The 27822-nt window shown below is 45.2% G+C and overlaps 1 protein-coding gene across 3 annotated transcripts; it reads right to left on the bottom strand.

Annotated features, from left to right (window-relative positions):
* Positions 1-252: 252 nt before the first annotated feature.
* Positions 253-26642, bottom strand: trak1a (trafficking protein, kinesin binding 1a). Of its 3 annotated transcripts, XM_015949209.3 has the most exons (16): positions 26482-26642; positions 20869-21063; positions 9376-9452; positions 8145-8261; positions 7261-7361; positions 6922-7030; positions 6398-6476; positions 6174-6304; positions 6013-6087; positions 5755-5892; positions 5588-5664; positions 5281-5514; positions 4873-5201; positions 2714-3136; positions 1961-2063; positions 253-1385 (listed from the first exon to the last, which is right to left on the bottom strand). In XM_015949209.3, the coding sequence occupies exons 1-16, from the start codon at positions 26483-26485 to the stop codon at positions 371-373; spliced, it is 3207 nt and encodes a 1068-aa protein (XP_015804695.1). In that variant the 5' UTR covers positions 26486-26642; the 3' UTR covers positions 253-370. The 3 variants fall into 3 exon arrangements, with proteins under 3 accessions (XP_015804695.1, XP_015804697.1, XP_015804696.1); XM_015949211.3 differs by lacking the exons at positions 20869-21063; positions 26482-26642 and adding an exon at positions 18391-18706; XM_015949210.3 differs by lacking the exons at positions 20869-21063; positions 26482-26642 and adding an exon at positions 13321-13770.
* Positions 26643-27822: the final 1180 nt, after the last annotated feature.

Raw genomic sequence — 27822 nt, 5'->3', positions numbered from 1 at the left:
ATTCAGTCACAGCTGGAGGACATACGAAAGCCCCAACCTGGATTCATTTCCTGGTACAGAGATAAAGGGTCACTTGGGGTCGTTGCCACAGTGTTGATCGTTTCATTCTCAAAAATCAGAAATGGGCCGGAGCACGAAACTCAAGGTTTTGGATTTGGTTAGCTTTGATGTCATTTTCCACTTTTGGCACATTTAAACAAATGGAACGAGAATAAAATGGGCCAGGATTTCATCCTCATCAAGAACACGGTGCACCAGATTGGGGCTTTAATATAATCACTGATATTGCACAGACAGTACGAAGAGTAACAGAGTAAATGAGAGGAAGGAAGGCAGGGACAACAGCTGTGTGGCTAAATATGCATTCCCTCTATGTTCCGGTCTCTTCCTGACCGAGGCGCTCCTGTGGCGCCGAGTAGGAACAGTCGGGTCGTGCGTGTCTCCGTACGACCGCCTCCAGAGCGTGTAACGTCTGTGGGACGCGTACGGCCTTCTGAACCACCCACTCAGTCTCTTTGTCCCTTTCCTCTTTGTGTTCTGTGTCGTGCACAGTTTGTGGTATGAGCGTGCACGGCGGGCCACCGGGGTCTTTCATGGCCATGCTGGCCCCCACCATGGCCGGATAGCTCCGGTTCCTCCTCAGTCCTGCATTTAGACCTGGAAGCCCTCCGCCCAGCACGCTGCTCCCCAGGCCGGAGGAGCCGAAGGGGGCCAACAGAGCGCTGCTGGAGGAGGCCGAGGCCGAAAGAGGGGAGAGTGTTCGGAAACGCTTCAGCTTGTCCACAAGTCCGAGGTTTGTCACCTCGCTTTGGCTGTCCTCGTCCTCCTGGATGCCGCGCTCTCTCTCCAAATCACCCAACACCTCCCTCAGAATGATGCGAGCCGGCTTAGAGGCGAGGAAGGCGTCATAATACGGCGGGTCGTCTTTGAGAGGGCTGAATTGAAACTCAGGGCTAGCTGCAGCAAAGGAAGCAGATCTGGAGCGAGGTGAGCTGGGTGGAGTGGAAGGCTGCAGGAGGAGGGTGTCAGGTCGCTTCATCGACTTCCTGATTTCACCCTCCACAGATCTCATGCTGCACACCTGCGCCGGGACTCCTCCCAGGACGGCTGAAGCCCCACCAGCATCCAGCGCTCGGTCCCAGCTGCACGGGTTGTACACCGAGGCAGAGATCCCCCGCTCCAGCAGGAGGCGCACTAGGCCTAGAGAGGTGCTGGTGGTCTTGGTGGAGTCCCTAAGGTTGGTGGAGGACTGGGAAAGGGAGAGGCGGCGTGGGGTGCAGCAGGGGGTGTACGAGGGTGTAGGAGGAGCTGAGAAGGGTACAGGAGAGGGAGAGTGGGAGGGCGTGTTGAAGTTAGTGCTGCTCGGAGACGAGGCCACAGCCGGGCTGGAGAAGAGAGGACAGAAGGAGGAGACAAGAGGAGGACAGGAAGAAGAAAGTGTGATTGGGTGTGTATGAAGAATCAGAGCAGTAGGCGTGCAGAAACAGGAAGTGATTATTCAACATTACATCAGACCATGCAGGAGGCCAAATGTTTGCTTTAGTAACAAACGGTGAGTAAAGAAATCCTACAGACCCCAAAATGCACCGGGTCAGCAGTCACCCCCCGCTGCTGTTTCATCCGTCGCTAAAGAGCCAGGCATGAAAACAGCCGGTAAGACCCCGCCCCAACGGGAGGGGGTCTGAGGTTAATCCTGCAGCTACAACAGCAGCACCACCATGCTCTCTCACCCTTCACACCTGTAGCTGAACTCAGTGGGTCTGCTCTACTTCAGCCATGACAACCATGTGATACAGTTCCTCCTCCTCATCACATGACCTGTCGACCCAATCGGGGGCAGAGAGGGCCGTGAGAACGCTACTTTGTGGTCGTCTGCTGTGGTTTCAAGTCGCTACTCTAAATAATTCACGAAGAAAAGAAAGCAGCTGAAGAGAGAGACAGAACTGGTGAGAGGAGTTACCTGGGTGAGACAGAGGTCAGCTGATCAGACGGGTGGAGGATCCTGCAGGTGGTGAAGGTGTAAGTGGAGCTGGTGTGAGACGAGGACTTCCCTGGGAAATATACTGGGGGGGGGGGCAAAAGGAGATGCTGTTAGTATTAAAAACACATTTAAAGTCTCTACACACACCAAAGTAGGAAAGACACAGAATGCAGCCATAGTTTATGCTCCACCCCCCAGTGTGTGTGTGTGTGTGTGTGTGTGGGGGGGGGGGGTCTCTCTCAGCATGCAGCGACACACGTCACACACCCATGTGACCTGAACAGCTGCCCTAACAGCTGATGCAGACATGATCCTAAACGGGACCATGGTCAGGATGTTCCTGCTGTGACATCACAGCGACACTAACGTCTGAGCCTCATCCTAACTCACACGTTTGAGTTTGAAAGAGGAGAAAAGTGGCTAAATGTGAGGAAAAGAAGGTCATTTAAGGAGGAACTGAGAAATAAAAGTTAAATAAATAAAAGTACTCTTGTCTCGGTGGAGCTCGATGGCTGCAGTGACTGCTCCTGAGGTGGGTGGGTGCACATGCGTGTGGCCATGCAGGTAAAGGGGACACATTATGGTGGTGAAATGTCCAGTTAAACCCCACTGATTCCTCACCCCCCCACACCCTTCTTCTCCATGATCCCGTTTTCTCCCCCGAGCTCCAGACTAAAGTGAAGATTGGATGGTGGACGCGGCGCTGCGCCTCCTGCTAGGAGGCTCCCTCACCAGGCATGTGGTCCAGAGAGGTTGGCTGCAGGCCGGGGAGCTCCTTGAGGTCCATGTGCCTGTTGCTCTCTGAAGAGGGGGAGGCGAGAGGCAAAGGAGAGGAGCTGGAAACGGGAGGGGGCATGTTTCCTTCAACTACACCACAAATTTCCCCGAGTTCTTCGAAGCGGCTGCTGCTGTCGGTGCAAAGTGTTCTGTTACAGCAGACAGAGGTAGAGCGGAGCGGGCTGGGTGGAGCCGAGCCGGTAAAGGAGTCACATGACACTTCATCCTCCTCTGGTTGGTCCAGATCCCAGCTGACTTCCTGTTCCTGCTCGTGTGCTAAAGTGCAGAAGCCCTTGGTGACCACGCCGGGCCGGCGATCCATCAGAGCGCCCATGTGGGGTTGAGCCAGCTGCTGCCAGGCGTGGAGAGTAGCAGAGCCTACCGAGGACAAATAAAACCCTTTTAATAAAAATAATAATAATGTGTGTGTGTGTGAGAGAGAGAGAGAGAGAGAGAGAGAGAGAGAGAGAGAGAGAGAGAGAGAGAGAGAGAGAGAGAGAGAGAGAGAGAATGTATAAGAAATGAAAACATGTTTATGGAAAGGTGCGTCAACGCAGCGCTTGGGTGGAAAAAGGAGATGATTTTAGCTTTATGACTTTTTAAAAGAGACTTTAAATCAGAACAATTAGAGATTTTAAGTCTGCCTTCAGTTCAGGACAGAGATGACAGGAATCTAACCAGCAACCAGATCAGATAGTTTCCAGCTAAATGAACTTTCCCTACTTAGTGATCCGGTGTTTTTCCTTGTGATGAGTCAGAACCAGAACACGAAACAAGGATGAGATAAAAGGAAGGTGAGGAAATTAGCTGAATTTTATTCAGATCAGCAACAGAGACACAAACGCTGAACAGAACAGGAGGCGTGTGAAGAAAAGTGGCAGAAAGTAAAGATTCGGAGGAAAAGGACTAAAACATAGAAACATGCTTCTGCTCTCTCACTGGTTACACCTTCATGGCTTTTTCAGTCGTCCTATTTTATTCCTTTCGTATAAATGTTTAGATAGGACTGCCGCTGCAGGAGCTGCGGTTTGCAGCACTGCTGCCTAACGGGGAGAAGGTTGCAGGTTTGAATCCCAGCTGCATGGAGTCAGCCTGTTTTCTGCTCCGGTTTTCTCCCACAGATCAAAAACAAAACCGTCCCTAGGTGTGAGTGAGTGTCCCTGTGATGGACGGGACACTTGTCCAGGGTGTTCCACTGGAGTGGGCCTGCCTTGTTCACGCACACACACACACACACACACACACACACACACACACACACACACACACACACACACACACACACACACACACACACACACACACACACACACACACACACACACACACACACACACACACACACACACACACACACACACACACACACACACACACACACACACACACACACACACACACACACACACACACACAGCTAAGATCATGTTTAGACACAATAAGTGGGTGTAATTCGGATGTTGACCACTAGGCGGAGACACAAACCTGTTTGACATCAAGTGGATGAGATAAAAATAAATGTACCAACACATCTACAGCAGCTGTTGGAAACTTAAATCACACCTAAGCGTAGAGCTTCACAACATCCCAGCACCTTCCATCAGTCATGTGACAAAAAGTGGATCAAAGCACAAACACATTCAGGTTTAACTTGCTGACATCGTGTGGATCATTTGCGTGGACGTATTCATGGTTGCTCTTCTCTGTCAGACATGTTTAGACACATGTTCATGTTACGGTTCGTAACCGGGCAGCAGCCTACGCTTCCACGCAGCGAGGCGGAGTGTGTCTGAAATAGAAGGAGTGCTGCAGAACGGAACTTCCTTCCTGTTGCTCCAGCAGCTTCCGCAGAACCCCGCCCAGAGCCCGCGCTGCTCTGATGGGAGGCTGCACACCCGACGGGCTGCTGTCGGAGCGCCGCAGCAGACCGTTAACTTCCACCACGGTTCTGAGAACGACTCTGGAGCGACCCCGGTTCTGGAATACTAGATACTGATTCTGCTGCTGGTGACTCTCAGAGGAAATGTGGGAGGCAGATTTCTCCTTCAGCCTGTGGTTCTGAAGGTCATTTAGTTGAGATAAAGTTGTTTTGTTGCTCTTAACAGAATAATCACCTTCTAGCGGCTTTACAATCTGCAGCTTCTCTGGCAGGTAGGAGCGAGCTGTGATGGAGAATCCCGACCAGACGCTTCCAAAGGACGGATGAGAGCAGAACGACAGAAGACTCTCTGTGGGTGTCCCCGCGCCTCTGCTGCCCTCCCCCCCTTCTTTCTCCTCCTCTTTAGCGAGGAAAGCCAGCTTCCTCTCCCTCTCTTCCTCAAAAAAGCGTTTTTCAGAGAGGTAGTTGTCGCGGCGGAGGGACAGACGACGCAGAGCCGCCTCCAGGTCTCTGCTGCCCGGGGTCCCTGGAGTCCCAGGGGGGCGCTTGTTAGAGTCCTCTGGCCTGAAGAGAGAGACGTGAATTAGCACATCAGGAGGGAGTCATCTCTGCTAAGGAACCTGACAGGTCTGAGTTCCCGTACCCGTCATCAGGACGCTCCAGAATGCTGCTCGTCCTGTTGTCCAGGATGATCCCGCTTCCTGTTTCGCTCCCGTAGATGGAGTTGGATGGAGGCGTGCCCACCCTGCTGGAGCGCCCTGAGTTAAGGCAGGAGGTCTGATTGGAGCCTGGGATGTTGAGGGGGGAGGGGGCGGCGGGGGAGCGCCGCATCAGGTTGAGGTTTTTCACCGTCTGGAACACGCGCTTCGGGTGCAGTCTAGACAAACGGGAGCAGGAATAAAAAACACGTGTGAACGATGCAGGAGGTCAGATTACAAACGTCCTCGCACCTCTGTTCTTCTACATCTGGATCGTCCATCTGGAGCTCCTTCCTCATGGTGCCCTCGATTTCTGCTGCCAGAGAGTCCTGAGGAGAAAAGGGACACCGTGATTATCTGTTCTCTGTTCCCGCAGCAGGCCGAGCGAGCCCGCCTCTACGGAGAAGAGCGAAGCTGACCATCGGGAACAGGCCGAGGGAATGGAAGCGCCTCGGGGTGCTGAGCGGCAGATTCTTATTCCTCAGGTTCTTCAGCTCCTCCTGAGCCTCGTGAAGCATCTCCATACACTCCACATACTTGTCCTGCAACTCCTGCAGCTGCAGGTGAACACAAGAACAAAATCAAGGAAAAATTTACAAAAAAATTAATAAACAAACTGTTAATAATGTAGCTCTCGTGGTGAAGGCGTTGCGTGAGCTGACTGACCCTAACCCTACCTCAGCAGTGAGCTGTCGCTGCGCGTCCTTGGCTGCTCCCAAATGCTGAGTCAGCTCTTCGTTCTCCACGGCATACTAAACAGCAAGGACGACGCAGCTGTGAACATGCTTTTGTCTCAGCGTTAAATAAAGTTTTTTATACGATGTCAGAGCTGTCGTACAAGCTTGGCCTTCTTTTGCAGATCCACTATCTGAGAGAGGAGGTGTGTGATCTCCTCCTGCTGTCTGGAAGCGTCCTCAGTCTTCCTGGCCAGATCTTCTGCCAGAGAGGAAATCTGGAGGTTGGCACCGCCTGGAACCACGGGGAGGGTCATTATAGAGAGCAAAAACTCTTTAAATATGAAACAAATGGCTGGTGTTAGATAAAAATGAGTCAAATACTCACGCAGTTCTTTGACACAGTCATTGACAAGTTGCTGCTCCTTCTCCTCGTAGGAGATCGTTTCAGTCTCTAAATGATTCGCCTGGAAAAACGATTGGATTGTTATCCAAGGCCTGGAATGTTTCTGAACGTCTGAGATCACAACACGGACTCTGTTTGCACTAATGGTTTGTTTGTGATCGGCTCGCTGCTGCAGAAGCTCGGTCTCTGGGTCTCAGACGTTTATCTGTCAGTGTGATCCTGATAAATCACCTAGTTTAGACGTTCTGCTAAAACTATTGACACGCTTACTGTCAACCACATTAATGAAGCAAACTGACACATGAGATGGAGGAAAGTATTTTTGGATTCTTATGTCATCTGTAAAAAATACAAAGTTTGTATCATCATTTGACCAAAATTAGATATGAAGTCATTTTCTTCTTAAGCTTGAAGTTATTTCATATTCAGCTCAGCAGCTTTAACTAGTGCAGCCCAAAACACTGCTGTGTGTGTGTGTGTGTGTGTGTGTGTGTGTGTGTGTGTACCGCAGATCGCAGAGATTTGTTTTCCTCTTCCAAATCTTTGAGTTTCTTCTGTAAGGAGTCCACAGGGAAACAGGCTGGAGCCGCCACACTGGGTTCACTGGGTCGCACGCTACACACACACACACGCACACGCACACGCACACGCACACACACACACACACACACACACACACACACACACACACACACACACACAGTGATTTTAACCATAAAGTTTTTATATTAACGTGTTTAATGAAGCGGTTTCTTTGCATCCAATCAGAATCCTGCTGAGCAGCAGCGTGGCGTTGGATCTGATCAGGAGGAAAAAGGCAAGAGGAGGGATAAAAATAGGCTCACGGGGTGGAGGTGTTAGACTCCCCTTCGCTCTCCTCAGCAGCGTTGGTGTAAAACTGCAACAGCTCATCTTTCATGGACAGGTCATGACGCAGCTGAGACACCTGGAAGCATGAGAGAAGTGAAGCTGCAGCAGCTGTACCCGAAGGTGCTGAGAACGGCATCATGTCATCCCAAACCTTTTCATCTTTTTCTGATGCTAATTATTTGTGCTATTTAGGAAACCTTAAAGTAACACAGGCTAGTTTACAACATTAAGCTAGAGCTTTAACATAGATCTCAGTGATTGCAGAGTCAGACCAGTTTCATATCTGACACCACTCTGCATCCCTCTGCTGACCCAGATAGGCTTGTGGAGCGGGCAGGTGTTCTATAGGGGGAGCCCTCTGCCTTCTTAATTGGTGTTAGCAGTAATGCTAGTGGTTAGCATTTTCAGTTCCCCTATCGTCAGTAAAAAGCACATGAAGAAGAAAAAGATGAAGTTTGCTTTCTCTGCTGGCATCATGGCGGAGCCTCGGAGTAAAAGTCAGTAAAGTCATTGGAGGTGACGCAAAGAGCTAAAACCAGAGTACGTAAGCTAGTCTGAGGGAGATAAAGGAGACTACAAAATCACAGACTGATGGTGACCTGGCTTTGTTGCTACAGGACTTGTAAGTAATACTTTTTTGTCCAACAGTGCGGATCTTTTTTACTTTGTGGTTTTTTTTTATAGTAACTGGCTCATGTTAGTGTTAGCTCGTGGTTAGCGCTAGCTACAGTAAGCTGCTGCAGAGTTGTAATTCCACTTTTAACCAGTAGAGGGGATAAGTAGGAGACTATCTAGTGTTACTTTACAGTGTAAAAACAGAAGTCCATCTTCCAGCCCAGAGACACGGTGTCGTTCGTACCTCCTCTCGCACGTGCTCGATTTGCTCCTCCAGCACTTCATTCCTGTCACTGAGGGCTTTGTTCTTCTTCAGCAGCGACTGGCCGATGCGAGCCGCTAACTCCAAGTCTCGCTCTTTCTGCACAAGGAGATAAAATCATTTAGGACTTCCAGGAATCTATCACCAAATCCTGCCTTTTTATTAAAATGTTGCTCTTTTCTTTTAAGCCCCAAATGAGTCACTTCCCATCATTTTGGTCTTTATATGCTATTTATCACTTGTCATCCAAGGGCATCAGTGTTTTAGCAGACTGTCATTTAAAATAAAACAAAAACAGAAACACATTAAACATTTCTGGTGTTCTGTAGAAGGCTCACTCACTCACTCACTCACTCACTCACTCACTCACTCACTCAGGTAATGTGTGTTTGAATATGATATCAGAAAGAATTTAACACTATAGAAATGTAAAATATTACACAAATAACACATTTTTTACCAAATATGAAGGAGAAAAAGAACGATTAGGTCTGATGTTACGACAGATAAGTGTTATCTTTATTTAGGGCTAGGAAACTTCATTCATGCCACTCCCTTTAGAACTAATTATGTGATGATTGTATGTAACTTTACATGAAATACTTTTATATGTCATGTATTTTTCATCATATGTACAGATTTTTGTTAGCCTAGTGAACTAGACCAAAGTTTGGTCTAGGAACGCTCCACTGGAACCCCCGCAGCCCCTAGCAGCATTCGGGCTGGCCAATCACAGCTCTCTATAGGGTTTCAAACTGATAGAGAGCTGTGATTGGTCAACAAAGGTGGGCCAATCACAGCGCTCTATCGGATTTGTGGGCCAATCAGGGACCTCTGTCTTATTTTGAATTGACTTGGGCTTTATTAGATTTAGAAGCTTTTATTTAGAAAGTCCTTTATTTTGGAAAAAAGGATGTAATTCTCCTTATTCAACAGCAAAACACATCGTTTATCGACACCCGTTGAGGTGAGTACATCACAATGTTTGTTGTCCAGCAGCATGCAGAGGTCGTGTGAAAAACAACTGTAGCACCCGCCCCACGATGAGAACTGACAATGGAGCCTTGCCAGGCTACATAACATATTTACTTAGTCTGGCTTGTCAGGCTCGTTTTTTGTTGTTTTTTATGCTGGTTTGATTCATCTGTTGTAATTCAACTTCTTATTAGTTTCTAAAACGATCAAATAAAAAATGAACAGAATTCACTCGAACCTCTTCCAGCAGTCGAGTGACAGCATCTATGTCGCTGTAGGTCTTTGTCATCTGGCCCACTCTATCAGCGCACAGCACTGCAGGGAGACAAAAGAAGGCTGTTAATGTCACTTTAAATGAGGAGGACAGTGGACAGATGAGACAAAACATGAACATCACAGCAACAGAAGGACATGGTGGTGGTGGTGTGATGGTCTGGGGCTGCTCTGACTGATGGAAGCATGGATCCTGAACAAGAATGTCTGACATTAAACGGGTTGTCGATGCTGGAAAACCATCCACGAGGGCTGAGTTAAACTACTCAGTAAAAACGAGTAGGACAAACATCTCCTTGGGGATTTGAGACATTCATGACCATCTATTGTCACAAATTAGTTTTCGGGGGTAAAATTATTTTCCACAGCAAAGTAACAAGTGTAAATAAAATCCTAAAAGAGCAAATGCCACAGAGATGATGACACTTGAGACTCATTGAAGTCCCATTAGTCATCACACACTGGTGAAGTTCATCTTTTGCTCATTTCCGTGGGGAGTGGTGAGCTGCAGCTCACAGCTGTGGCTGTGCTCAGGAACTAGTTGGTGGTTTAACCCCAATCCTTAAAGCTGAGTGTCAAGCAGGGAGGCATTGGGTCCCATTGTATAAAAATATAAGGTTTTTGGTATGACCTGACCAGGATTTGAACCCCGATCTCCCAGTCCCACAGAGAAGAATTATGATGTTTCAGAGGACAAACCACTTTTCACCTATAGCCAACTAAAACTTATCTCAGAAGAAAGGACGAAGCTGCTGACTTGCTGCATAATTAGGCTGATTGTGTTCTCAGTATTTACCCTCACTGATGGGTGGAGTGCTTTGAGCCATCTGACTGTTTATTAAGCAACTTTGCATAACACACTACAAACAGGTGTTGCATTTGAAACTGCAGCATGCATGACTGACATGGCCAACACTGAATGCCATCTCCTTTACGCTTGCAGAGTCCATTTATCATGTTGTGTTTCAATCATAAACACATTTTACCCTTATACACGAATACGCACACACCTGATGCCCTTTAATCCACCTGGTGATAAGCTATTACGCACCAGTGGCGTGGGGGAGGGCACATCCCAGGTCTGGTTGTTTACAATCAACCACAGTTCATCCAGCAATATGAAAACTGGCCATTTATATGGAATAAATGCTTAAAAATAGCAGTACCAGATTATACTAATCTATTACAAAGGCTTGAATAAATGATTGGGATTAAGAGAACAGCGCTGAACTGGCTTAAGTCATATTTATGTGATGAAGCCAAGTCGTGGAGTTCCACAGGGCTCAATGTTTGGCCCAGTGCACTTTAATTTCTATATGCCTCCATTTGGTAACATTTTTAAACAAACAGACATAAAAGGTGAACCTTAAACTTTCATTTTGATAGATATTACGGTTAGTGTTAGTTTAAGCTATTCTGACTCATCCCTTTAGTTATTCTGTTAGGCATGACTGCTGGAGGGCACGAGGACGACGTTGATCCCTGCTGCACTTATTCTCTCTATTCTCCATGTTTGTGTTTACAGTTATTGCTGACATTAACTTTGTTTATCTTTCATAGAAACAACTAGCCCTAACCCCTCTTTCCTGTCGTCTCAGAACCCAGGAAGTGGAGGCAAGAAGCTGCAGATTTTAAGACCGGTTCTGATGGAGGTTCTCCCTGTTGTCTATGCTGATGTACTTGCGGAGGATTGTTCTGACACAACATGCAGGGTTTCCTAAATAGAACGACGTTTTCTATGTTATAATCTACTGTATCCGAGTACATTACAGTTACATTGAATTGACTGGGTTTGAATACGTACATATTAAAAAATTAAATGCTGTTTGTTTTTTACAACAGCTCTACAGAAGATTTTTGTTGCAAATGTGTGCTATATACACTAATTTTATTGATTTAACACTAAATTCTGATACAACAGACTCATGTGGCCTACTCTTAGATATTATTCACATTTATTTTCTCAACAACTTTTCCTCCTTGGGTTGGAGGGGAGTTTGGGATGATTGAGCCTGAACATGCGTGTTTTTGGTCTGTGGGGGGAACAAAAAAATGTTGCAGCTGGGATTCAAACCTGCAACCTTGCTATGAGGCAACAGCCACGGCTCCACCATGCTTACTTTACAGATGTAGTCACGTGTGTTTGTTGCTAAATCATAAATGGAACACTGATTGTCACAAGTGGCTTTAAAAATATATATATATATTTTACAATTTTAGAGTGCATCAAACTGCATAAACACCCAATAGGGTGACTTAGGTCAAGAGTCCATGAAGGATGCAAACAGAGTCAGGCAATGCAAAGCACACATTTCCATATCTTTGCAGGCCCAAACCATATATGGACACTGAAACAAGACTCAACATTAGCCTCAGCTGACCGGGTGGTGGCTACCTTTATTTTCCATTTTTATTATCAGTTAATGAGGTTTTACTAGGCTGAACGAGTCCCCGAGCAGCCCCAGGTTTCTGCAGGGTCTGAACCATTTCATCTGTGTAATCATCATGTAATCAGAAGCTGCAGTCATGCATTCAGCTGCACTTAGCGTAGACACAATGGTGCTTTGAGCTGACGTCAGCATGCTGTAAATATTAAAGCTGTAGCATGAAAACTCCTAATGTTTGTCATCAACGAGGTTCAGCATTCTGACGTTTCCCGAGCAGAACTAAAACTCCTGCATTTTCCTCTTGTTTACTTGCTTATGCAGCAATGCAGATGCACTGACAGCTGGGTCCAGTTAAGAAGTGGATTATAACTGAGATGAAACAGCTTTAAAAGCAGATATTGACATGGTGGTTCTGGTACACTGACTTTTATCTGTACTGTTGTTGTAGGAAGCAGGAAACGTTTTCAGATGGCAGCAACTGAAGTAGCTTTTTGCACATCAACAGCTAACCAATCCATCAGTCTAAAACCAACCAGCAAAAGGTAACGACTGTTAAAACCTCCCACAGAAACTCTTAAAGATGAGCTGTGTAAGTGCATCAGCCTGCAGATATGAAAACCTGACTGGAGGGGAGGAAAACCTCAACGCTTCAGGGACAAAGTCCCACAGTAAAAACACGTAAAGAATCGGAACAACGTTCCGACTCTTCTGGGTAGGGAAGCCTCTTTGTCCAGGAAAAAAACAACATGAGGATTAAACACGTCCAACCACAGCATTTGCATTACTTTTGCTTTCTGCACGCCGATGAGATTGTGAACTTGATAGCACAAGGTGCAGTCTGTTTACTTGTTTATTTATGTACACACTTCCCATAAAAAAAAACACATGCTGGTTTAGCTCCACAATAAAACTCCACCCAGGTGTGACTAAGGCTCAGAATGCAGTTGGTTTAACTTATATGCCAAGAGGAAATGCTAATAATTATTTTACTGATAAATACAGGAGATAGACTTAACCCAAACAGGGTGTAAGACTAGAAAGCATGTCTGCAACCCGGGTTATGTGAATAATGTAAATGTAATCTAAGAGCAGGTACTCTAGGACGGACGGACGGACACACACACACACACACACACACACACACACACACACACACACACACACACACACACACACACACACACACACACACACACACACACACACACACACACACACACACACACACACACACACACACACACACACACACACACACACTTGGTTTCATGTGCCAGGCTAAGCGGAGTCCTAGCTCCGAGCACGTTGTTTTTAATTAGTCTAAAGGACAAAAACAATCCACAAGGCTGTCTATGAGACGAGGTTCATTCATGTCCTCCTAGAAGCTATTTTAAATAATCTGAAAAGAAAAAGTAAGGGCTGCACACTTCAGCACACCGCTCATAAACACACACACACACACACACACACACACACACACACACACACACACACACACACACACACACTGGCCTGAAGTCTACCTTCACACAGAGCTTCATTCCTTTCTCCGGTCTCCTCCTGTTGGAACACCTCATGCCTGGGGAGGAAGAAGATTTCCTCCTCCACCTCTTCCCCCTGCGGTGAACCTTCATGAACAGGTGAACAAACATATTCCTCATCGGGCAGGTTGGAGAACTCCAGTTTGTTCTCAGAGCCGGATGCGTGGAGTGCCATGCTCCCTCCTGGCACTGCAGCTAACCGGTGAACCACAAAGTCCACGGGAGCGAAGCCATGCCTCCAACCTGCTGATCTGATCACATCTGGGAGGGATTCTGGAGAAACGCTCCCAGGAGAAGTATGTCTGAATCCCTCTCCAGCCACTTCATGGCAGCTAAGAGGAAGAGTGCCGTGAGTTTGTATGAGTCGTATAATCAGGAGTGAGTTGGGTTCGTCCCCTGGGCAGGTTGGTGAGACTACCAGACAGCTGGACTCCTCCTCTTTTCCCTGCCTGACTGGTCAGTCCATGGCCTATTCCACTCCCCCCATACACAGAGGGTAGACAGACCCATCCAGACTTAGAGAATGAAGCTAAAACAGCTTCTGGGAACAGACTAGAGGATTTAATGAGCATCATTTGATCCTTAAATCTGTAATCTGGTCAAAACATCGACATCGTCCTTATTCTCTCAGCTGAGACGAACAGCAAGGTGGTACAGTCCTGCTCAGCCTCTATGGTGACACAACAGGAACAGACAGGCACCTGCTCCCAGGGCGTGGCCACCCAAGCACACCTTCACAGGTGAATGTTTTAACCAGCACAGGTGTATGAGTGGTGGCAAGGATGCATTCTTTTCTAGGTTTATTCCAGATATCACATTTTAGAGACAAAGGAATACTTTTCTTTGTTTTTGGCTCAGATCGTCGTATCACAGACGACAGCCACACACCCCACCCCCGGTCCTGGTTCTTCCAGTTTTCTCTTGTTTCTAGAGGTCTCTGCCCCTCCCTCTGTGCATGCTCAGGAGGACATTGAAACGTTAAGTCTCTGACAGGATTAATAAACAACATTTAATCTAACATTAGGAGAGAATAAAGCCATAGCTAAGACCTTCTGAAGGAGGGAAAAGATGATGAATGAATGAAATTTACAGCAGTCCATGCAAACCCTTTTCACAGACACCGTCACTTTTGCACAGCATGATTATTTAGATTGTGTGTTAGCAACCTCCATCAGCGTCCCAGAGCAGCCTGGGCCACGTCCTGCTGCTACTGGTGACAGATTAGCATCAGTTACTTTTACGTTTAGATGGAAACTGTTTTTAGGAGGGAGAGATCCACTCAGGCTGTTTACCTGCTCAGAGCTAGCCCGTGTTCATTCAAACTAAGGTCCTTTAAGGCATCGTCTACAACTACAATATAAACTGTTACTCATTTAAAAACACTGCACTTAGAAAAACATTGTAAAGGACGGGTCGAGTTCAAATGTTCTCCAGTTTAAAACATAAAATCCACTCCATCTCACAGAACCAAACATAGAGTCAAAGTGCTGGGTTTAAAATGCTAAGCAGCGCTTGGAGGCCCGTCTCGCTGCTAATGCAGCCTTTTATTATATTGTTTAAGCTGACCATTTTCTCTGCTGGTATAATGGCTTTCTCTTGTCATCGTGGTTGGTTGAGGGTGAGCGGTAAAGCATAAACAAACAGTGCCCTCATTGTTCTATCTCCAGAGAACTCAGTAATCAACCATCCCGGGTGCTGAGCCAACTTTCGTTCTGCTTGAGCAAAAAAACACGACCCATTTTTTTAGATGACAGGTGTGACATCAAACCCTCCATTTTTGTCTTTGTTTAACTCAAACTGTATGATTAAAATTTGTGTGTGTGTGTGTGTGTGTGTGTGTGTGTGTGTGTGTGTGTGTGTGTGCGTGCGTGCGTGCGTGTGTGTGTGTGTGTGTGTGTGTGCGCGCTCTGTCTTCTCCATCTCCAGTGAGTCATGGAGGATGGCTGCTTATACTGAGCCAGGATCCTCTGGAGGTTTCTTCCTGTTAAAAGGGAGTTTTCCTCTCCACTGTCGCTACATGCTTGCTTAGTATGAAGATTGCTGTAAAGACTCTGACACTAGTCAGTGACTCGATGCAACCTGCTGGGTTCCTTATATAGGAAACTCATTACTGATTGGCTTAATGACCTGACCTGTGTTGTTTAGCGTGAAGGTCCTTGAGACGACTCTGGTCATGATTCATCAGCACTATAGAAATAAACTTGATAGAATTGTTACGGGTTGGTCATTTGAAGCTCTGAAACCAAACGTGTGTTTTTTCTAACCTGAGCAAGGGAACAATGACTTTTACCGATGAAGGTGATGCACCGAAGTGTGAACGTGGTTTGTTGTGTGGTGGCATCAGCTCTAAGGCCAGATAAGGAAACAAGCCACACTTATGTATTATAGGTTTATGTTTATTTATGTTTATTCATTTAGCAGACGCTTTTATCCAAAGCGACTTTCAATTTATAACCTATAGGGCATGTTGTGATCTGTGGGGGAAACCGGAGTACCAGAAGACAACCCACACATGCATGGGGAGAACATGCAACTCCACGCAGAAAGGCAGCAGCCGAGCCTCGAACCTGCAACCTTCGTGCTGCGAGGCAACAGTGCTAACCACTGCGCCACCATGCAGCCCATTATAGCCATGTTTGCTGCCCTACAGACACTTGTGAGGCCCAGTCCTTCATAAATAATTATAGACCACAGGACAGAAGCCCAGTTTCTGCTCATTAGCACTACTAGAGCGACAGTCCCTGTAATTGGTCTAGAAAATGGATTTGAGCTCAGGACGGCGCTGCATGCCTGAGTAGCTCCAGTCAATGGTCCCATGGATGCAACGATGTAGACAACAGCAGAGTTCAGGACAAACACCGCTCTCCAAAGGCAGCAGTTTCTCTTCTCATTGCTTTTCTGCTCACATACACCCTCCCTGCTCCTTTTCCCTACATTCTTGCTTTAGTTCCCTACTTTCCTAGCCTGGCCAGGTCCTCTTTACCTGGTACCTTACAGGAATCAACATGTTTAGAAACAGGAAATACGGTCATTATTTGCCCTGCTTGCATTCAGGCAACAAATAAGTTCAAGTGTTCAGCACAAATAGTTCCTGTAAGAAACTGATAAACACCTCAATTAACCCCCATGACCTTTGGAGCAACAAGCCTCCACAATCCCAGACGTCACGCTCCAGGTCCTGGTCCTGGTCTGGCTTCATCTACTAAACGTGAAAACCTGAGAAGCCATTAAAGAAACTGGCTGGGAGAGTCGTGTTAATGATTAGGCTAAATATAAACCAACCTACTTCCTCAGCCCTCCCCCTCTTGCATTTTGTCTGAATTAAATCAGCTGCTTGCTATTTCTGATTCATCAAGAATATCCCGTCTAAGCAGCAACGTCACGCCTAAAGGTACAAAACACGACAGGATAAACACCAGATTACCACTGACTGGTGTCATCTCATCTCGGAAGGAGTTTGCTGTTATGTAAGTATGATGTACTCCAGAAACACCTGATTAAGGTACAGTAGCTCATGTTCTCTTTGTGTTTGCACCAGACCTTCATGATGCCCATTACTGTGTATAAAAATATCCAATTAATGATGAAAGTATCTCAGACCACAGGAAACCTGGATCAAAGCCTTGGGAGAGGACGCTCAGCCTGCTGTTAGTCACACCTGTCACACAGCAGGTACCTCCGCCACACACCTCCTCGGTCAATCACAGTGATCGGTGCAAGAGGATCAATGTAGAACCATTTCAGGTTACAGACAGTAACACAAGGTGCTGTAACTGACCTTGGTGTATCACATAAATACCCCTTCATGCACCAAACACCGTAGCATCCATTACATAAGGTGGGTTTATACCAATGAAACGGTTCAGTCCTGATTCCAGCCTCAGAGGGAATTGGCTGAACTCGACTAGCTCTGGGTGATCTGGTGAGCGAGTGAGTAGAAGAGCTCAGTTCCAACTAAAGAACTGCTGTACCACAGGTAAAGTCAGCCTTTAGTCGGCTGAAGTCCAGGTGAGTTCTTATGTCCTGATCCAGAAACCAAACCCAACAATGCTGATTTGATCCCATTTGAAAAACAAACACGTGGAAATGGTTTAAAACTCTCAACTTGACCAGAAACTTTCTCCTATTCATACAAAGTTGTAACCTTTGAAACGTTTCCACTTAAACACTAATTCAAAGCTTCGCACGCCACTCTTTCTGTATGCTGTGGAGCTATTACACACGCCCACACACCTGAGCTACCTGTGCAGCAGGCATCTCAGAACAATAATATCTATCCATCCATCTGCTGAACCCGCTTTGTCCACGTGGGGTCGCAGGGGGGGCCTGGTGCCTATCTCCAGCGGTCAACGGGCAATTAGGCGGGGTACACCCTGGATAGAGAGCCAGTCCATCGCAGGGCAACACAGAGACACAGGACAAACAATCATGCACACATACACTCACACCTAAGGACAATTTAGACAGACCAATTAACCTAACAGTCATGTTTTTGGACTGTGGGAGGAAGCCGGAGTACCTGGAGAGAACCCACGCATGCACAGGGAGAACATGCAAACTCCATCGAACCCAGGACCTTCTCGCTGCAAGGCAACAGCTCTAACCACTGCCCAACAATAATATCCATCTATTTATCCATTTTGGTGTTTTTTACCCCATTTGTGGCCAGGAAGGCATCGTTATGATGTTCTCCCCACAATAACAGCTTGACCAGAAGCTGACCATCCAACTGAATTATAATCAAATCCCCTGTTGGGTGTCTCTACAGTACATTTCTATCATTGTTGTTTGTATTCCTGTATCAGGGGCGTGTCCAGGGAGTGGCCTGGGGTAGCAAATGCCACCCTTGGAATCTGATTGGCCACCCCAGGTGCCACCACACAGAATTCCCTTTAGATAGGCTTTTCATTGTCCACAAAAGACTTGGGGTAAAAAAAAAAAAGCATAACCATTGGTGCCACCCATGCACAAAGTGGTGCCTCACCTGGGCCACCCCATTTTAAAAGATCTGGGCACGCCACTGTCCTGTATGAAACTGCAGTAGGACCTTACCATCAGTGCACTCTTCATAGTACCAGTCCAGCTCATAGTAGTCAGCCTTGACGAACCTCTGGCCTCTGGTTTGGCCTCGTCGCTTCATCCTCACTGCTCTTGCAGACAGACGAACCAAAGTCCCAGCATGTTGGCGCTAACAGCCGTGGTACATTCAGCGATGCCTCGTGGTAAGAGACGGTCAGCTCTCACTAACTTATAACAGATAGCATCCATGTTCGGCAGTGAGCCGGTAGGAGTCTTCGTGCTCTCGTCACATGTCCTTCCTGGTGGAAGGCACAGCAGTAGCTTATGCTCAGCCTGCTGGTGCCATTTTAGCACCTCAGCCTACAGAATCGTGTCATCAGAAGCAGAAATAAAACAAAAGCATCACTTTGTTCTGTTTTACTCCATCAACAATATCTTTACCATTTCATAAGAACATGCTATCTTCTACGAGTCTCTTCATGTCCTGTAGTGTGTCTTCTTCCTGCCAGGCAGTTACCTTCAAAGCTTCAAAGCCAGATTATTTAATCCCTACGTCCATTTGTAGCTTCATGTCTTCTGCTTCTTAGCTGGTCACCTCGGTCCAGCACTGACCCTCTTCTACCCCGTCACAACATCCCTTCCTCAGTGGCAGCTCTGACTCCACACATAAAGCAAAGCATCTCCTAGAATGACTCAATGAACCTGGAGACAGCGAGGGCTGAAGCAGCAGCAGTCACGGGTTTTGCAGCAGAAATGATGCTGATGATGAAACGTGGGCTGGGTGGGATTAGAGGCAGCCGACAGCCAATGGAAGAGAGGAAGTACCACTGGAGTGTTCCCACCCCCCCCCCCTCCTCTCCTCTACTTTGTCCTTCTGAGCGGTTGCTATAGTAACAGGCTCAGACTCCAAGGCCTTTCAGAGGCAGCTAGCAGAGGAGCTGTGTAGCGTTGGCAGTGGTGACGTGGCTAGAACCAACACACCATGCTATCTATGGAGTGATGAAGCATGTGCACCTGAGGCTAAAAGCTCCATTCAGCATCAACATAAACAATATCATAAAAACATCAACACACAGTAGGACGAGGCACCGCCTGAACACTGACAACATCAACACAGAGATGCAAACTGCAAATGAGACTAAACGATGATGGACTTCACACACAGGAAAGCATTTGTGATCAATTTACTGCTAATGAGCCAGAAGAAATGGTTCTGTTAAAGAAATAAATAGTTTAGGTTGTTAGAACCGGGGTTCTGTGAAAAGGTTAGGAACATTTAAGTATGAATTTAGAGAAGCAGACATCAGCTAACTAGTTACTAAGTCAGAGTCAATTTTTAGTCCGTTTCATTCAGTCTCAAAACTTTCACAATAATTTAGAGAAATGCTGTTTTACAACATTACAATGAAAGTCATGTAGCACGGTTCTTCCAGTATAATGACTAGGAACACAGTCAAAAGAACTCCACAGATTTTGCAAATACCCCGTTTTATAAAAACTATATTCATAAATGTGTCAGCAGACATTTACATGAGCTGATTTGAACTGACAACAGAAGCATGTGGTAACTTAGCCCACTCAAACTAACCGTTAGCCTATCAGTCTGCTCAGAACTGATCTGTTCAGGCTGTTGAAGGGGCAACTGACACGAGATTAAATCGATAAAAACTGATATAGCTCACAGAAAAACACTTAAAAACAGGAGCTGTCAATTCAAAAGAGGCTGGATTCCTCCCAGCTTAAACAGCATTGACATACGACCACCTTTGTCCCTCTTCCTGATGGCTGGTGCAACATTCCAGACACCTGAAGCTTGATGACTAGACAGACGCTCACATGACCCAACACTGCTCATGCATCTTGGGCTAGGGCCAGCATCTGTCTGAGGAGCAGCGTGACATCAGAAGGATCAGCACAGCCAGCGCGATGCTTCTTAAGCTCCTGATGTAACATGATCCTGTTGCACAGTCACCTGACTGACTAGGAGTGTGTTGCTACGTGACCGTGCTGCCACAGAGCGCTGAGGTGATGTTTAGCTTTGCAGTTACAGCTAAGAAGCTAAATCTAAGCTTAGAAACTGCTCTTTTATATCTGACATCACAACCGGAGTCCCTATCCACGCTGGGGGAAAATAAATAAATAACACAAAGTAAAGTAAATAAATGCACTTACACCCCCTGGGTTTGCTGTTCGTACGTGCTTTTGCTTGTTTCATTCTAACCGTGTGTGTGTGTGTGTGTGTGTGTGTGTGTGTGTGTGTGTGTGTGTGTACAGCTGAAAGACTGACAGCCATGAGGCGGTCTGATAAGTCCAGAGCAGACGTGAGCACGCTGAGTGTGAGCGAAAGCTGAACATTAACCCGAAGGTTGCTTGTGTCACGCTGACGGTCTGTCGCGCCCATCTTGGCGTCTCTGAATCAGAGTCCAATAAAACTTCTCGCTAGCTTCCGGACAGTTTGTGTTTTGTTACAAAAGCTGTTATTACAGTTTGAAAACCGTGTGTTCAACTTACAGAAGTATTTAAGGGTCTCTTCAATCTGTTCAGTAGTCAGGTCGAGAGCGGCGTCTGGATCCACGAACGGCGTGTGCAGCCAATCATCTTGCTCATAACCAAAGATGGAGTCTGCCCTGAGCTTGTAGACGGGCAGCTGCTCCTCCAATATGCTGATAATCTCAAGTTCAGGCAGGTCAGTCCCGTTACACACATCTGCAGAAAGAGAAAGAAGGGTCCTGAGCTGAAGCAGGGGTTTCCTCTCTTTAAGGTCACCACAGACTGCTAACACAGGCAACGTCTGGGGTTAAAATTTCACCACCTTGTGACTGTTTACTCTAAATCTCCACCCCATAGAAAGGTCTCTTTAAATGTAAAATGGAAAATTTGATGGAGTGGCGTGAGACACTGAAGGTTGGTGAGGCCCTCTAGTGGAGAACTGAGGCCATATCTGGGCTCTCCAAGCTGAAACATCTGGACCACCTTCGGGTTTTTTGTTTCTTTATAAGCCGATTCCAAAAGTCAGAAAGAGCAAAGTCACACACAAAAGGGCCAAACAGCAGGGTCATGATTCTCTCGTGTTTATGAAGTATTTCTAGTTACTTGATTTTGTTATCAGCAAGCACACATCAGAAAAAGGGAGCTGAGTAACTACAGACAGCAACCACCCACACTGAGGCCAACTCACTGCCTGGCTAAACAAAACATGGCCTCCTGCGTTCAACTAAGCAGATAGGGACAAGTTTCCTATCGAGTCCTTCCTAAGAGAGGAATGAGGTCACCTGACTATCAGAGTAAACAGCAGGTTTTCCCATCAATGAATTTTCTCCCCTAATGGCACGGGCATATTCCGCTCTTATTGTGAAAGAGGTTCAGGAAGCATGACACATCATCTTCACACAATGAGCATGTTTGGGATGGACTTTGTACAATGGTGGACTATCTCATCACTGCAGATGAATTTACCCAAAACAGCTTTTACTTTTTCAGAACGTGTAAACCTAGAGAACACACATACATGCATGGGGGGAACATGCAACCTCACAGGAACACCAGGTGGACCACCATGCAGACAGTCAATAAAAGATCTGGGTGAAAAATGAATCCAACACTAGATGGAAATTTGTATTAAAACGGTGACACAGTGAATAAGTGCAGTAATCAAAGCTAACAGCGCTCCAATCAGTGTGACTTGTTTGTTTACCAGGTAGCCAGAACAAGCCTATCCTTACTAAACGACAACTATATTTTCATAGTTTTCGCCAAATTCTTTGAAACTGTTTAACATCAGAACTAAGCAGGTGAACGGACAGAAGTTGTGTTTGTGTCACACCTGAGATCGGCTCCAACTTTCTCTTTTGCTACTCAGATTTATTCATGTTTCTCACTGATGCCTTTGATACTGTAAACACCCATCTTCTGGGCCATCTCCACTTCTGTTTCAGTTTAAGGTAATTAGTCTTCACTTTGAGCAGCCATTGCCAAAATGTATCCTGTGCACCACAGGAGGGAGCCCGCGTAGCACCACAGTTTGAAACTATTAGAGGCGATACAACAATACATGGCCCAAATTATTGAGTTTTCAGAGGCAACTCACCAGTAAAAACAGAGCTCCATAATTCTGCTACACTACTTCTTTTACTGCTCGCACGTCGGTACTGAGGGGCATGCTTTGTCTGAATTTTGTGAAGCCAAACCAGAAGTGACAATTGCAGTTCCACCCTCATCCACTAAGGGTTGGCACCAGAAGTGAGGAAATCCTCATTGACTCCCATGTTAAAAACACCAAAAGCAGAAATAAACTAGTTAGCAGCCTGGTTCCAAAAACATTTTAGGTTTTATAGGTCTAGTTTACAGTCATGACAACTCTGAGGGAGTACCTTTTTTGTAACTCTTTTGTTTAGGTGTCATTAAATGCCTAAAATTAAGAATAATTATATTTGATTGACAGGTAGCTTGAGCGTCAGAGCTAGTGCTAGCAGCTAGCTCTGGGGAAGGCCTCAGGGTCTGATGTCTGCAGTCTGATGCTGTGTTTGTATTTTAAGTTATTGGTTAGCTCCTAGCTCCGTGTTAGCTTTGGGTTAGCTCAGTTAGCCCGTAGCTACATTGGTTCGGAGTTTGATGGGTGTCAATCATTTGCTCCCACCCTCACCATCCCACTCTTGCTCTATGGGGTGCCATTTGTAAAGTCAAACAATCATGATCTAACAGCAATATTTTTGGTTATTTAGCATATCATAAGAGAAAAAATTAGGAGTTCACTTTTTTGAAGTGATATTTTCATCATGTTATTCATACATTCATAAATGTTAAAGTTTCCAAATAAATATTTAGTTAGCAAGCTAAATATTTAATTTGTAGTTAAATATTTATTTTGCAAACTAAATATTTAGGTCAGATCTAAATATTTAGTTTGTAAACTAAATATTTAGGTCTGATCTAAATATTTAGTTTGTAAAATAAATATTTAATTCACTAACTAAATATTTAATTTACGAATTAATTATTTATTTTGGAACTAAATATTTAATTTGTAAATTAAATATTTATTTTCAGAAATAAATATTTAGATCCCAGCTAAATATTTATTTTGGAGCTAAACATTTAGTTTGCAAAATCAGTATTTGGGAAATATATATTTAAGTCTGACCCAAAAATATAAAATATATTGTGGAGCTAAATAACATCGTGGAAAATAAATATTTAGCTGGTACTTAAACATTTAGCTAATATATATTTTTTTGGAAAATAAATACTTAATTTACAAATTAAATATCTAATTTACAAATTAAATATTTAGTTCCAAAATAAATATTTAATTAGTAAATTAAATATTTAGTTAGTGAATTAAATATTTATTTTACAAACTAAATATTTAGATCAGACCTAAATATTTAGTTTACAAAATAAATATTTAACTACTAATTAAATATTTAACTTGCTAACTAAATATTTATTTGGAAACTTTAACATTTATAATTGTATGAATAACATGGTGAAAATATGACTTTGAAAAAGTGAACTCCCAATTTTTTCTCTTATGATATGCTAAATAACCAAAAATATTGCTGTTAGATTATGACTGTTTGACTTTACAAATGGCACCCCATATTGCTCCACCTCTATTTGGTGGTAGTGTCGACACAAGTCACATGGCCAAGATGGAGGTTGTGGGAGCAGCTCTTTTGGCTTCAAACAGGGTTTTTCTCAATGCCAAGGGACCTTGCCTTGATGTCTTGGCCCCGCCCCGGTTGCCTAGGAGATACGTCATCAGGAACCACCCAGACATGTTCCAATGTTCATGTTCTACCGAGGCGTGTGTTTTCCGTTTGTTAGCTGTTTAGCTAGCTGAGCAAGGATACACGGGAGGTGTCTTGTAGCCTAGCCTTGGTCAAAAATTACCCAGAATATGTCGCGGTATTTTCAAAAGGGTGGCAGATTAAAAGCTGGCAGCTACTTCCGGGGCAATTTTCAATTTTAAACGTAAGTCAACTAATTTAAAATGTTTTTTTTTTTAGATCCAAAGAAGTTATCTATGGTTGGTTATTTGCTTATTAATTGCAGCTTCTGTGGCTAGCGGGTAGTAAGTCGCTTATATATTTAAATCAACAAATATATACACAATTTAAAAAGTAAAAGGTTGGTTATATATTTATATTGAAACTTATACTTAATAAATATAACATTATCTCCCGTGTCACGTGACAGTACATGGCCGCCGTGGAAACCGCGGTTACATAATGCAGGTCTGTTCCATTTAACCGTTTTCTTTGACCAAGGAAGGATAGTGTCCTTGTAAGCAAGGCGCCTGGCCTCGCACGACATTGCCTCGCAAGGCCAGGTGCCTTGACATTGAGAAACACCCAAGCCCTTAAGAAAGCTATGGGTAACGTTATGGAGGGTTTGTCCACCATTTTTCATTGGCAGTCATTGACCGGTATATGTATTTGGCTTCATTCTGTACACATTCTTTTTGTTCACACAGAAAACTCAGACTTAGGCTATGTTTTCTATAGAAACAAAGAAGTTCTTGGATCAACAGAATCACAGAAACCCACCGCCTATTTCTCTACCACTTCCTCACAATGCTGTCTCTTAGTTGGCTAATCCAGACTGAATGAGCAACTGTGCTGAACACACACACACACACACACACACACACACACACACACACACACACACACACACACACACACACACCGTCCTTACTATTCCCACCACGAAATACCATTTTGTTGTGGGAATTCTCATTTGTCTGTTATTGAAACCTTTCTGACCAACAGAATCATCATTCCTATTCTATTTGATACTTCAAACCGATTATACTACAGTGGAAAACATAAAAACGTAGTTTGCTGCTGGTTACCAAGGCAACTGTGTGAGGTTAGCAAACAAACAGAACATGTGTGTAGATGGGTTGTAATCTGGAAAGGGTTTCAGTTTTAACTATTTCACCCTGATAACAAATGTGAATGTTAAAGGTTCAGAAATAAGAACTCTATGACAGTCAGAGGTGATTACACATTACAGTGATCATTTTGTCTAGAACGTTCTAAATAGAAGAAAATGACAAGATAAAAACAGCCTTAACTTCAGCTGTGATATGATGGGAAAGCCTTACAGCTCAAAATTCAGTCAGAGATTATCCCATCAGAGTAAAATCTGCTAAATCCATAAATACTATCCTGTAAATGCCACTAATGACACCGAAAAGCTCGATCGGTCATGTAAACAGACTTTTTTACCTTGAATGACTGTTTAATAATGTCTGTCTGAGCTTTGCAGCTCATTAAAGGCCCAGGTTTCCTTTTCGGTTTTGTCTAAATGAATTTGGCCCGGTTCGCAGCGAGATTTTCAGAACAAGACCGACCCCACACAGAGAAAGGAGCTCTGGTGAGTGGCGTGTATACACCAACCGTGTAAACAAACATGGCGGACAAAGACCTGGCTCCATGTAGCATGCTTCCACCACCTTGCTTTCTGATTGGCTACACTTCAAATTCAACAGGCAGTCCTGACATCCTCCACACCAGAGCGCCCTAGACATGCAGGACTATCTGATGAGATTATCTTTGGACAGTCGAGCGCGTCCTAAAGGTTGTCGGAGGGGGAGAGTCTGGGATTAATGATCTTGCCGTGTGCTATGTGTGTGTGAATCTGTGGGCTTTTATGCTGCAGGGGGAAGTCCAAAGCAGGGATTGGAGCTGGCAGCATGATGAGAGAACAACTTTAATACCACAGATCTCATCATCTGTGTGTCAGTCGGACCAGTAACCAGCACTCGACCTTCAGTGACGTGTAACACTAAATTAGGGAACAGGAGAGAAGAATGCAAGCCGGTCTCCAACTAAACACATGGTGCTGGTGTCAGATTACTGGATGAGACCCCTGCAATGTTGTTCTGCATAACAGCGATTAAAGTTTAACACCAATCTGGTTGAACCCCGCGGTGCAGAGATAGATCACTAAATGACAACATCAGATTAGGCTTCCAATGGAAATAAAACGAGTCTTTGTCATGCAGGCAGAAAGACTCAGCAAACAGAGACAGGCTACAGTGAGCGCAGGTCAGGATAAACTTTAAAACAAATCAGCTAAAGCTGCCAGAAATGGTTCTGGGATCACGGTACTTACTCATGGTGCCTGAAGCCCGACAACCAACGTTCTTCAGTCACATTTTCCACTGGGAAACAGAGGGGACAGAGAGGACAGAGGGAGAGAACCAGGAGGGTGACAAACAGGAAGAGCAAGAGAGAGAGAGAGAGCAGTAAAGTTTTAGAGGACGACTGAGTGTGTGAGACAAAAAGGGAGGAAAGGAGGGAGGGGTGAGTGGAGAGGAGAGACCCGAGCCAAACTGGTCCGTCATGCCTGACATGCCGCCGCCGGTGACGAAAACCACAGGGGCCGTCCCACCCTCCCAGCTTTAGAGCTGGTGGGGGTGCTGCGCTCTCTAACAACGCTGATCTTGTACAAACACCCAGAGCAGAGCAGGCCTAGCAGAGCTAAACTCAAACAGGTCCTTTTTATCCTCTTCCATCGCCACAGCAACAGGTAACCCCAGAGCTCCACCAGGACACTTTTAGTTTGACCATAAAACCCTTCAAAAACCTGCTTTTGGCACAGGAAGACACCCGAAGACTTCTGAGTTTTAGAAGCACAACAAAAACTAAAGAAAGGCAGAAATTCTCCTCCTCTAAATCATCCAATGAGCCACTGTTTGGTTCAGAAATCTTTCAATAGGTTTTGAAGCAACAGTGAAGATAGAACAGATTTTTGCACGACCATCACAACATTATGTTTATCAGTCATCTGAACCTGCTGAAGAGGGTGAAGGACATAAATCAAACAAGTCATGTTCTCTTCAACTGGGATTTCTGTTAAAACAAGAACATATTCTGACAACTGCATGAGTTTTACTTGTTATAATGAGGTCCACACTCTGGGTTGTGAGGACGGAGACATGATGGGACATGCGTCCAAACACCCCATCCTACCTGATCACTGGTAAAAACATGAGCTGACTTAAACAAAACTATGTGTTTTCTGCCAGCTGCTTCTCTCCTCCCATAATTGACTCATTCAGTATGACATCACTGCTTGTGTTTAACCACAGAATAACAACCTCATACCCAGGAAGTGCACCATGGCAACAGCCTGTCGCGCTCATTCAGCCTCTGGATTTAGTGGCCGAGTCGTAGAATCTCAGAGAACAGACAGACCCTTCAGAGGATGAGTGAAAGGCAGCCGGAGCCAGGATCTGGATGTTGTTATCCTATCTTACCAGCAGGAGTCAGTACTGACTGAGTCTTATTAGCAATGGATTTGTCCACTTCCTCACTTCAGCATGGTATTTATAGAAGTTTATTTTTACAAAGCTAGACATTTATTCATTTATTCTTTATTTATCCAGGAAGAAAATTCACTGAGATTATAAAACATATTTTAAATCGTGTCTTGGCCAAGATGAGCAGCAAA

The sequence above is a fragment of the Nothobranchius furzeri genome, chromosome 5, assembly GCF_043380555.1.
Source record: "Nothobranchius furzeri strain GRZ-AD chromosome 5, NfurGRZ-RIMD1, whole genome shotgun sequence".
Taxonomy (NCBI): domain Eukaryota; kingdom Metazoa; phylum Chordata; class Actinopteri; order Cyprinodontiformes; family Nothobranchiidae; genus Nothobranchius; species Nothobranchius furzeri.
Note: the sequence above shows the minus strand (reverse complement) of the source record. Positions and strands in the feature narration are given on the sequence as shown.